General features: G+C 36.7%; 1 protein-coding gene across 1 annotated transcript in view; it reads right to left on the reverse strand.

Annotated features, from left to right (window-relative positions):
• The window catches only part of LOC149792841 (uncharacterized), a 37833-nt gene that overhangs the window by 7894 nt on the left and 17342 nt on the right, over window positions 1-12597 (reverse strand). Inside the window, exons 4-6 of the mRNA XM_089968915.1 lie at window positions 10360-10525; window positions 7434-7507; window positions 5201-5366 (exon numbers count right to left, since the gene is read on the reverse strand). Coding sequence (XP_089825041.1) covers window positions 5201-5366; window positions 7434-7507; window positions 10360-10525 — 406 coding nt within the window. The remainder of the gene's footprint in view (window positions 1-5200; window positions 5367-7433; window positions 7508-10359; window positions 10526-12597) is intronic.

The raw sequence follows: 12597 nt of genomic DNA on the forward strand, positions 1-12597 counted from the left end.
CAGTAAAAATGGTGGAGGAAGAACCCAGGAAACCCATTAAGAACCACCGACCCATGAGAAGCTATTGGAAAGCTTTCTCACAAACCTGAGACTCGAATCCATACAGACAGAGGTGTGATGGCAATGATCCATTATGGTGAGCGCTTTAGACCACTCAGTGCCCCAAGTTAAAGTTTAAACCACATATGTCCTTGGGGAGTGTCCCTGTTACCAGTTTGCCCCCTCCCACTGTATACTGACCAGCACCATTAATTTTATTTTTAACGAGCCTCTGTGGTGATAATTTGGCCATATTCTTACAGATGTAACATTTTTTCACAATGTCCCATTGAGCAATCAATTAACAAAAATGCTGCTAAACTCTTCATGGTAATAGTAAACTAAAAAGTAAAAAGGAAACAAATAACTTCTTGACACTCGGCAGATGGATGAACTAGATGAGCCTGACTTCTTCAGTGGAAGGGATGGACTATATGGACCTGACTGTCTGCAATGGAACTGATGGACTATACGGACCTGACTTTCTGCAAAGGAAGGGATGGACTATATGGACCTGACTTTTTGCAATGGAAGGGATGGATTATATTGACCTGATTTCTTGAAATAGAAGGGATGGAATATATGGACCTGACTTTCTGCAATGGAAGGTATGGACTATATGAACCCGACTTTCTTCAATGGAATGGGTGGACTATATGGACCTGACTTTCTACAATACAAGGGATGGATTATATGGTCTTGACTTCTTGCAATAGAAGGGATGGACTATATGAACCCAACTTTCTTCAATGGAATGGGTGAACTATATGGACCTGACATCTTGCAATAGAAGTGACAGACTATATGGACCTGACTTTCTGCAATGGAAGGGATGGACTATATGGACCTGACATCTTGCAATAGAAATGACAGACTATATGGACCTGACATTCTGCAATAGAAGGGATGGACTATATGGACCTGACTTTCTGCAAAAGAAGGGATGGACTATAGGGACCTGACTTTCTGCAATAGAAGGGATGGACTATATGGACCTGACATTCTGCAATAGAAGGGATGGACTATATGAACCCAACTTTCTTCAATGGAATGGGTGAACTATATGGACCTGACATCTTGCAATAGAAGTGACAGACTATATGGACCTGACTTTCTGCAATGGAAGGGATGGACTATATGGACCTGACATCTTGCAATAGAAATGACAGACTATATGGACCTGACATTCTGCAATAGAAGGGATGGACTATATGGACCTGACTTTCTGCAATAGAAGGGATGGACTATAGGGACCTGACTTTCTGCAATAGAAGGGATGGACTATATGGACCTGACATTCTGCAATAGAAGGGATGGACTATAGGGACCTGACATTCTGCAATAGAAGTGACAGACTATATGGACCTGACATTCTGCAATAGAAAGGATGGACTATAGGAACCTGACTTTCTTCAATGGAATGGATGGACTATATGGACCTGACATTCTGCAATAGAAGGGACTGTATGGGTGATGATGTAGATAACACTATCGGTAGGTTTACAGTACAGATGAAACTATATTTTTTTACCGAAATACAGTGGTACATGTACCAAGGAACAAGATTCTTTCCTTGTAATATTCCAAAGTGAACTTAATGGTTTTGTGATGTCTTGAATAATGGCCTGGTTTTTAATTCCTCCAGTTAGGAAATTAATCTTGGTCAAGTTCATCCGGACTATTAGCCTATTAGATTTCTCCCATCAAACTGGATGGTGAGATGAATGCATTCAAGAGAAACTAGTTTGCCACTTCAGACAAAACAAGTACATGGATGCCACCAACTGAAACCGTCTGTAAACATGTAATTTAGTATCCTTAAACTATTAAATACTAAAAGTAAAAGACAGCAGTAAAAAGGATACAACAGTCTATAAACTTCACCTAACTAAACACATCATAGTTTGTTGAATATCAGATAAAGTAAATTATTAGTTTTACATTCTGACCTCTCTTGTATGAACCTTAAGTAGAAAAGTGAGAACATTATTGGTCAAACCCAATTATATATTCCTTTGTGATCGCCATCTTTGGCTCAGTGGGGATCATGTATTTTGACTCAAGCTACGGCATTATTCCCATGTTTAGGCCTCAATGCCTTTTGTTGGAATTTTCCATTTTCACCGGAACCACTTTCCTCATATTGCTGACCTTGCATTGCTAGGCTTACATTATATGTCATAACGTTACTCTTTCCAATAAATTTCTAGATATATTTAGCGATAAAGCCTCCAGACAACAATGAAATCGAATTATGTCCAGAGTACAGACAAATTAGAGCCCAAGAACAGAGGACGATATTTTCTATGTTGGATATGACTAAGGAATCGGACTGGGATAATATTATTTCCATTTCTGGTCATTCAACTACTAATTGATTCTCAAGATGTTGCCATGGCCATTGTACCCAAGGTTTGATTGGCTTGAATTTCATTTATGATTAACTGGAAAACCCCTATATCACTATAACTATCCATTCATAATAAGCAGGCATACAAAGATTTTCTTCCTTGAAACCTGCTGATCTCTTACCAAAGTACCTGTCCTTCTCCAAAATCCCAATTTCTCACCATGGTACATGACTTTCTCCACACACCAATTTGACACCATAATATATGACTTTCACCAATAAATACCAATTTGTCACCATGGTATATGACTTTCTCCATACACCAATCTGAAACAGTGGTACATGACTTTGTCCATGCACCAATTTAACACGATGGTACATGACTTTCTCCATGCACCAATCTGACACCATGGTATATTAAATGCATAAACAGAGTCTAAAATTATTATGTCCTTCTTCAACATGATAATTATGACTTTATATTATATGTAAAAGTATTTTCCGTGGGATATGCACAGAGGACTAATCTGACTTTAGATTAATGTAATAGTATTTTCTATGGGATATGCACAGAGTACTGATCTGACTTTAGATTAATGTAATAGTATTTTCTTCGGGATATGCACAGAGCACGAATCTGACTTTATACTATATGTAAAAGTATTTTCTGTGGGATATACACAGAGCACTAATCTGACTTTAGATTAATGTAATAGTATTTTCTGTAGGATATGCACTAGTATTTTCTGTGGGATATGCACAAAGCACTAATCTGACTTTAGATTAATGTAATAGTATTTCCTGTGGGATATGCACGGACTACTAATCTGACTTTACATTAATGTAATAGTATTTTCTGTGGGATACGCACAGAGTACTAATTCGACTTTATGATTAATATAAAAGTATTAACTATGATATGTGTGGGTGTGTCTGTGTTTGTGTGTTTTAGATTTTTAATGTAGCTTTAATAATTTGTATCACATCACTACAATGGTCTGCAGTGTGGTAGTTTATATTGTTCCCTAGCACTGATGCATCATTCTGCAGACATGTATCATGATGTCCCACCAGTCACATTATCCTAAAACCTGGCCAACCAGTCCTAACACTAACCTCTTAATGCTTAGCAACAAGCAAGGCAGCTGCTAGTACCATTTGTATATCTTTGGTATGACTTAGTCGGGGTTGGAACCTGCAACCTCCAGTACCCATCTTATGACAATAAGAGCGTTCAAAACACTCATACAATGGTCTTATCAATAGTGTGCCAGCCTTATGCTAATAGTTTAAGTATGAACCATCCATACTTTGGTGTCATCAACAGTGTACCTGCCTTACATGAATTAGTTCAACAATGAACCATCCATACTTTGGTGTCATCAACAGTGTACCTGCCTTTCATGAATTAATTCAACTATGAACCATCCATACTTTGGTGTCATCAACAGTGTACCTGCCATAAATGAATTAGTTCAACTATGCAACCATCCATACTTTGGTGTCATCAACAGTGTACCTGTCTTACATGAATTAGTTCAACTATGCAACCATCCATACTTTGGTGTGATCAACATTGTACCTGTCTTATATGAATTAGTTCAACTATGCAACCATCCATACTTTGGTGTCATCAACAGTGTACCTGTCTTACATGAATTAATTCAACTATGCAACCATCCATACCACAGTTAAGGCTTAATCAAGAGTAATTGGATGCAAATTTGTATCTGGGTCGCACAGAATCACTTATGCAGGTGTCCTCTGTATGCACACAATAGCTGGGTGGCAAATGCAAAGGCTTGCCAGTCCTACTTCAACCACCTGCTGATTGGGAAAATATGTTGATCAACTGGTCATTTTAAGCTGCGCTGATATTTACAATGACAGGATTCAGTGGCTGAATGACCCCTATATGTGCACTCTGTCAATGTGTGAGTACATCAAAAGAACATGACACGATTGCTGGGTGGCAACTTCAAAGCCTTTGACTAGCTGATGATGATGGGAAAATGTGCTGATTTTTACAACAACAAATGCAGAGGCAGAAAGATTCAGAGAGATGTACGTGTGGTCATTACATGAGTACATCAAGTAAATAAGTTTAGCTTTCATTTTTGCGTTCATTTCCTAGTAGTATAGCCAAATAAGTTGTGCATGTGACCTCAACATCAAGACATTTAGAATGTAATTTGCAGATTTGGATTTTAATTTTGGGTTAAACAGCAAAGTGACAAAGATTGTAATGAGTTTCAGTAGAGTACTAACATTGTAACAACTGATAGTTCAGATGGAACAATAGCCAGGTGTAAGAAAGTGTGTGATTCCTGGCTTAGTGTTTGGAATAAAACCTTTCCTTGGAGTGACAAAATTCAGTCTCACTCTGATGGACAAACATGAGCTATATGTCAGTGGTGTAATGAATTTGAAAAATTAAACTCAGTGGAAACCACTGGTTCTTCTCATTTGGACATTTAGCGACTTCAGTCATATTTGCTGGTGGGACACCTATTTTTACCAAAATAGGAGTCCCAGACACCTAGTTTTAAAATCTCACTGAGATCCCTACATACAATGGTTTAGCAACAGTGCAAGTGTTTTATGACACTTAGTTTACCTATGATATATGCATATAATAGTCCTATCAACAGTGTACCTGTCATGCAAGGATTAGGTTACCTATGCAACCATCCATACAGTGCTGTTATTAATAGTGTACCTGTCTTATACCAATCAGTTTACCCATGAGATCATCACCTGTTTACTTACCTGTCTAATGATAAATTTAAACATATATAGCTTCTTGCATACCTTTCTTAGTGAAAGTAGAGGCCACCGGTTTCACAGGTTTTGGTTTTCCTTGTTGAAAAGACATCTCTAATGATCCTTTCTTGGTGGACACTTCAGGCTGAAGTTTAGAAAGGACGGGTTTTGATGCCAGAGTTGAGACCTGTTTAGTCTGTCCCTGTGTCTTTGCCTATAAATATATTTAAAAAATGTGCGAACATTAAGTTTAAAAATGATGATGCGACAAGACAACATATTATAAACATTTGATTTAATGTGACTCTATGAAATCATCATCTGACCCAATCTTGTTTCTTCACACTTCTTGAAAATACCCATTTCTGAAATGTAGGACACATGAAGCCCACAGCTTTCAAGTGCACTGATTCTCAAAGCACTTCCTGCAGATGTTTAATGTGAAGGTAGTAATCACATAAATCAACATATCAATAGTGTACCTGTCATGCAAGGATTGACATACCCATCCAGTCAAGCATGCCAGCTGGTTCATGCACTACAGTTCTACCTACCTCAATGTTCAGACTGGCACATCTGTCAGTCAAGCTTGACCATTGGCTGATGCAGCAATGTCCTACCCACCATGGTGCTCAGACTGGCATACCATGTCAGAAAAACATCCCAGTGAGCTAATGTAGCAATTTTCTACCAACCTTGGTATCCAGGTCATTAAAATGATGACTAAGCATAAACCATTCTAATTAAGGTTACTCTGAAGCACACTGATCTAACTAATTAAATCCTTGACCTTTGATCCCATGTGGTAAAACATATGATTAATGCAAGTGTGAGCCTTCGAATAATCGTTTATTCAGACCTGTGATGTAAATTGTACAAAGTCCAGAGCAATGGTGTAAACTGGTTTATTTTTAACTCTTCATGCAAATTAATTGAATCCCCTTCTCTGCAGTATAAAAGCTATTGTAGACCCTTGTAGAGATACAGAAAGTTTTAAATCTTGGTTGGAATCAAAATGGTCTCATGTAATAATGTCCTCTCTACCTTCATATACAGACTGGCATACCCTGCCAGTCAAGCATGCCTGTTTGCTGATGCAATAAGGTTCTACCTACCTTGATGTTCAGACTGACATACACTATCATTCTAATTATGGTTACATTGAAGTACATTGACCTAACCTAACTAAAACAACCTTGACCTTTGATCCCCATCCTTGATTATTTAAGATTATCTGGAAGTCATGCACTAACATGATCAGACTGAGCTTAGTTAACAGTAATAAATGTTAAGGGTTCTGATTGTGCCGACATCTCCGGTACTCAATATTTTAAAGGAGATTTGATAAATTTAGTGGTTTGTGCACAGTTTAATATCCTTGATAAACCAGCATCTGATGATTTAAATACATCTAACATGTTATATCAAAATTAAATCAGAAATATATGTAGAGTCTCAATCTCAGCGATAACCCTTGCCAAATAGATGTACACATTTTAATGCTGGTACGATGACAGAAAAATGTTAAATATCTGCATTATATAAATTTCTCTTGATTAGCTCACCCGTTTTGTTTCACACCCACCCACCTTCCAATATTTACATTCTGCAGTCATTACATACATTTCTTATGATTAGTTAAACCATTTTGTTTCACTCCCACCCACCTTCCAATATTTATACTCAACAATTTCAACCCATGTAACAAATTCCAAATAAATCATAGCAGTAGTAAATGTTCATAAAGAGAGACTCAAATATGTAATAAGATCAATAAACCAGGAATTGACTTACTAACAGAACAGAAGGGTTTACCATGAGCTGGCTTACTTATCAATAGAAAAGTTTACCACAACCTGACTTAATAATCGGATAAATAGAAAAGTCTACCACAAAATGCTTTATTCACAGGATCAACAGAACAGTGTACTATAACTTGACTTACTAATAAAATCAACAGAAAACTCTACCATGAATAGACTTACAAATATAATCAATACAAAAGTGTACCATAAATAGACTTACTAAATGCATTAATAGAAACGTGTACCATGAAGGGGAGGCTTACTCTCAGATAAAAGTTTAAAATTAAAAACCTGTCCCATAATTCTGACCAGATTTGGAAGCTTTGCATGAGAAAAATTAAAACCTGGCCAAGAATACTGACTGGTTTCAAAGCTATTCAAGCTATACAATAAAACCTGTCCCATAATTCCGACTGGTTTTGGAAGCCATTCAAGTGACACAATCAATATGGATTTTTAATTTTCTCAAAATATACCTTAGTTTGAGGCTCATCCAATTTCTTCTTTGCAACAACTTTCATCTGACCTTTTACCTTGGTGGTTTCTGCACCTGGAAAATAAACAGATGATGGTATTATCTTTCCAAACTGTTTGATGAATTTTAAACTGGTATGTCTTAAAGAAAAAGCTCCATGTTGTCCATAGAATTGGTTACTAAACACTTGTACGCAAAGCTTCTCTGATTGCCTTGCATCTTGTCTACCAGGATTGAAGAAAACTAAACTTTGAGTGTGTTATGCAGTGAAATATTTTACCTTACATTTCATTCTTATTGTTCGCTATTGTTTGTTCAAGTCCATGTAAAACAATGATCCCCAATTAGAACTGTAGCTTATTCACCATGTGAAACACTGGAAGCGTTGCATCAAAACCTGCTCCAAAAAGAAACAAAGTAACAGATAAAAGTGGATATTGAAATTTAAATGAAAATACAACATATTTAGAAGCAGTTATGCAGCGCAAAAAGATCGCTGTAGTGACCAAGGGAAACTGATCAAATGGCAAAGCCTGAAATGACTTAAAAGATGGAATTAGAAATATCACTGTCAACTAACAGTTCAGCTGTTTGTAAATATTTTTTATATCTCGATATCAATGAGAATGACATTGGAACAGGTGAATAGTCTCTGTGAAACCTTCAACCTGAAAATACAACCAAAATGTCAAATGATAAAACAGCACCACCATACCTGAAAATCTGTAATATGGTTTATATTTACTTTGAGTTTGGTTTGAAAATGGGTTGGCTTGTTTGGTGACTGCCTTAATATATTTTCCTAATTTGATGATTATTGCCTTGATTGAATGCTTCTACATACATATCTACACATGATGAAATGTTTCAATACATAGATTTCATCTTATTTACAGAAATTTAAGTTATAATGACCTATATATAAAAAGTTCAGGGTGTGTGGGAGCACACCTGCTGAAGTGATGTTGTTAGCCAGAAAAACATGAAAGGTTTCCTTGGGAGTCAGCCGCACCAATTGTTGTGGAGCTTTCACAGGAACAGAGGTATCTGCATCAGCTTCATTGGAGTTTTTGGTGAGTTATGTAAAACAGATGTACTTTTTTACATTTTGTTATTTATCCTCCGCTTTTGTACTTTGCATGATTTTCTATTTGCTTTATATTTGATTCTATGCAGGTTAAAATCAATAGCAAAACAAACTTTTCTAAATAGCAACAGGTTCAGCAATAATGTGTGCTGGCCAGTGTGAAAATGATTCAAAGGTGACCTTCTTAGTGTTCTTAACATACATTGTTCATACATACTGTTTTATCAACAGATGGGATGAATCTGGGTATATAATTTCATTAAGTTTCCCAACTGATGTGGTTCAGTTTGCAAAGATTGGTCCATACATTTTATGAGTTGCCTCCCTTATAGACTACCTCAGATTTCTCTGTTCTAATATATATTTGATCATCTTCATGAAATCAATGAGAGAGTTTTGGTCAGTTTATAAAGGCTGTGCATCATTCATATTTTGTTAAGTACTTGGTATGCACATCTTGCGGTTATTTTACAAGAGAACCAGCTTGGCTTTTTATTACATCTTTTATACACTACATTTTGAGATTTCATAAATAGTACTGGTTTTGCTGTGAGATATCACTGATATCACCAGGCACTAACACTACAGAATATATAAGCTATGACAAATGATGACATTGACTTGTTATAAGGAAATTGTAGGTTCAAGTGTGGAAAGTAAAATTAAATTAGGAAGGTGTCTCAAAGCTGTTGCTCTATATTATGGCTCTCTATCATTGACAACTGACATACATCATAGGAAACAGGCGATTGGGAACTTTACACATCCTGAGGTTGCATTTTATTCAAAATTGCCCAAAGTTTTGAAACTGAAAAGTGCTTGCCTTATTCTGACTGGCATATAATTTTTTTTAAAAAGAGGGGTTGGTGGCAGTGTTAGTTCAGTATAAAAGCCACCAGCTGTATAAGGAATTAACCTAATTGCTGTGGACAAAATCTCACATGCATGATTTCTAAAAACAATTATTTTTATTTGTATCTTCAATGTAAAATTATTCTCATTTTTCTGCAATAGGTCATAGTCAAAGGAAAATTCATAGATAAACTGTCCAGAGAGACCTTAAACATGCATCACTTTCTGGATGCCATTTTTTAAAAAAAAATCATAATCAACATTGTGATCATGCAGATGCTTCACATGAACATATAGGCGCAGTTTAAAGAATCTGGGGTGCTGCTGTAAAGTTAGTCTAGTTCCCTGACTAATTTCACTAATTCTAATATGAAACCAGATGCAAATTAAACACGTATGAACCAATTATCCGGAGTTTTTGCCAATGATCATTTTTCCATAGTTTTTGCTTGTAATGGTTCGCAGGTCTGGAACAGTAGCCAAGTGTAAGAAAGTGTGTGATTCCTGGCTTAGTGTTTGAAATAAGACCTTTCCTTGGAGTGAAACATTTCAGTCTCACTCTGAAGGACAAAAATGAGCTATATGTCAGCGGTGTAATGAATTTGGAAAATTAAACTCAGTGGAAACCACTGGTTCTTCTCATTTGGACATTTAGCGACTTCAGTCATATTTGCTGGTGGGACACCTATTTTTACCAAAATAGGAGTCCCAGACACCTAGTTTTAAAATCCTATTGAGACCTCTACATACAATGGTTTAGCAACAGTGCAAGTGTTTTATGACACTTAGTTTACCTATGATATATGCATATAATAGTCCTATCAACAGTGTACCTGTCATGCAAGGATTAGGTTACGTATGCAACCATCCATACAGTGCTGTTATCAATAGTGTACCTGTCTTATACCAATCAGTTTACCCATGAGATCATCACCTGTTTACTTACCTGTCAAAGGATGAATTTAAAAGTATATATCTTCTTGCATACCTTTTTTAGTGAAAGTAGAGGACACTGGTTTTATAGGATTTGGTTTTCCTTGTTGAAAAGACGTCTCTAATGATCCTTTCTTGGTGGACACTTCAGGCTGAATTTTAGAAAGGACAGGCTTTGATGCCAGAGTTGAGACCTGTTTAGTCTGTCCCTGTACCTCTGCCTATAAATATATTTACAAAAGTGTGTGAACATTCAGCTTAAAAATGATGATGTGACAATAGAACATATTATAAACACTGTATTTAATGTGACTATGAAATCATCATCTGACCCAATCTTGTTTATTCACATTTCCAGAAAATACCCATTTCTGAGATGTAGGACACATGAAGCCCACAGCTTTCAAGTGCACTGATGCTCAAAGCATGTCCTGCAGATGTTTAATGTGAAGGTAGTAATCACATAAATCACATGTTATTTCTCAAGTAAATCAGGCTAAGATAGTAAACGCACCAGCTTTGCCTCACCGAAGAATTATCGCCATAAAACCAGGCATACTACAGTAGTAATGCGATTGTAGAAGATGTTCCTTCGTACATAAATTTCATACAAATATTTAAGTTCCAAACTGGCATACCCAGTCAGTCAAGCGTGCCAGTTTCTTGATGCAATATTGTTCTACCTCCTTGATATTTAGACTGGTATAGCCTGCCAATCAAGCAAACCAGTTCGCTTATGCAGCAATGTTCAATCTACCTCTGTATACAGACTGGCACACCCTGTCAGTCAAGACTTGTCAGTCATGCATGCCTGTTTGCTGATGCAGTAAGATTATACCTACCTTAGTGTTCTGACTGACATACCCTGTCAGTCAAGTTTGCCAGTTAGTTGATGCAGTATTGCTATACCTACCTTGGTGTTCAGACTGGCATACCATGTCAATCAAGCACACCATCTAGTTGATGCAGTAATGTTCTATCTACCTTCATATACATACTGGCATACCCTGCCAGTCAAGCTTGACTATTGGCTGATGCAGCAATGTCCTACCCACCATGGTGCTCAGACTGATATACCATGTCAGTAAAACGTGCCAGTAAGCTGATGCAGAAATTTTCTATCAACCTTGGCATCCAGATCATAAAAATGATGACTAAGCATAAAACATTCTAATTAAGGTCACTCTAAAGCACACTGATCTAATCTAATTAAAGCCTTGACCTTTGATCCCCATGCAGTAAAAACTATGATTAATGCAAGAGTGAGCCTTCGAAAAAACGTTTGTTCAGACCTGTGGTGTAAACTCTACAAAGTCCAGACCAATGGTAAAAACTGCATTTTTTAAACAGCACTCTTTGTGCAAATTAATTGAATCCCCTTCTCTTCAGTGTAAAATTAATATAATGCAGACCATTGTGGAGATAAATATGCACAAAGTTTTAAATCTTGGTTGGAATCGAAATGGTTTGATGCGAGATTTGGTTCTTTTATTCTTGCTTTTAGTTACTTTATATAACACCAATTGCCATACATACTTAGAAAAGGTCTTACATATGCTGCGTATAAGAGAACAAGTGCATATTGTGCAGCTTAGGCACATGTCATGGTTGTCTTCTCTGGCCTTGATTTTTTTTACATCTATTACATTTGGTTGCCATTGTCCAAATCAAATGACATAAAAGTAAGGAAAATTAATGCAAATCTAGCATAAAAGGCAATTCAGCATGTAAATAATATGCAACCACACACCAGTTACAATCAGGTTATATGAAACATTGCCTCGGTGTGCTAAGTCTATAAGGCATGTACAGCAATAACATGGTTGCCTTTTTGGTATAGTGAATCTAAAACTCCATAACTGGCAAATGCATCCACAATTCTAAAGACAATGCAAATGCATCCACAATTCTAAAGACAATACAAAGGTAATATATATGACCTATGTAGCAGTGATCAAGGAACACAATACTTCCAAATTTGGCAGTAGCTGCTGATAAAAATGTAAAGTATGGCTTGAACATTCTTGAAGTAATTTTGTGGGTGCATCAACATGACAGCGAAGCTTAAAAACTGGGAACGCCTGGCCGTGGCAAAGGGAGGTTATGGGGAAGAGTTATTGCACTTTGTCTAAATAAAACAGAGAGGAAAAGACCGCTTTCATCTTATAGCAGGGCTGGAGGATGGATTTGAGATGTAGACGGTTTATATCCCTGATGCTAATGTGATCAGGGAATGCATTTGAAGGAGAAACTTAAGCATTTCTCAAGGTCTACACACCACTGTTAAGAACAT

The sequence above is a fragment of the Sinohyriopsis cumingii genome, chromosome 8 (genome assembly GCF_028554795.1).
Source record: "Sinohyriopsis cumingii isolate HCF-2022 chromosome 8, ASM2855479v2, whole genome shotgun sequence".
Taxonomy (NCBI): domain Eukaryota; kingdom Metazoa; phylum Mollusca; class Bivalvia; order Unionida; family Unionidae; genus Sinohyriopsis; species Sinohyriopsis cumingii.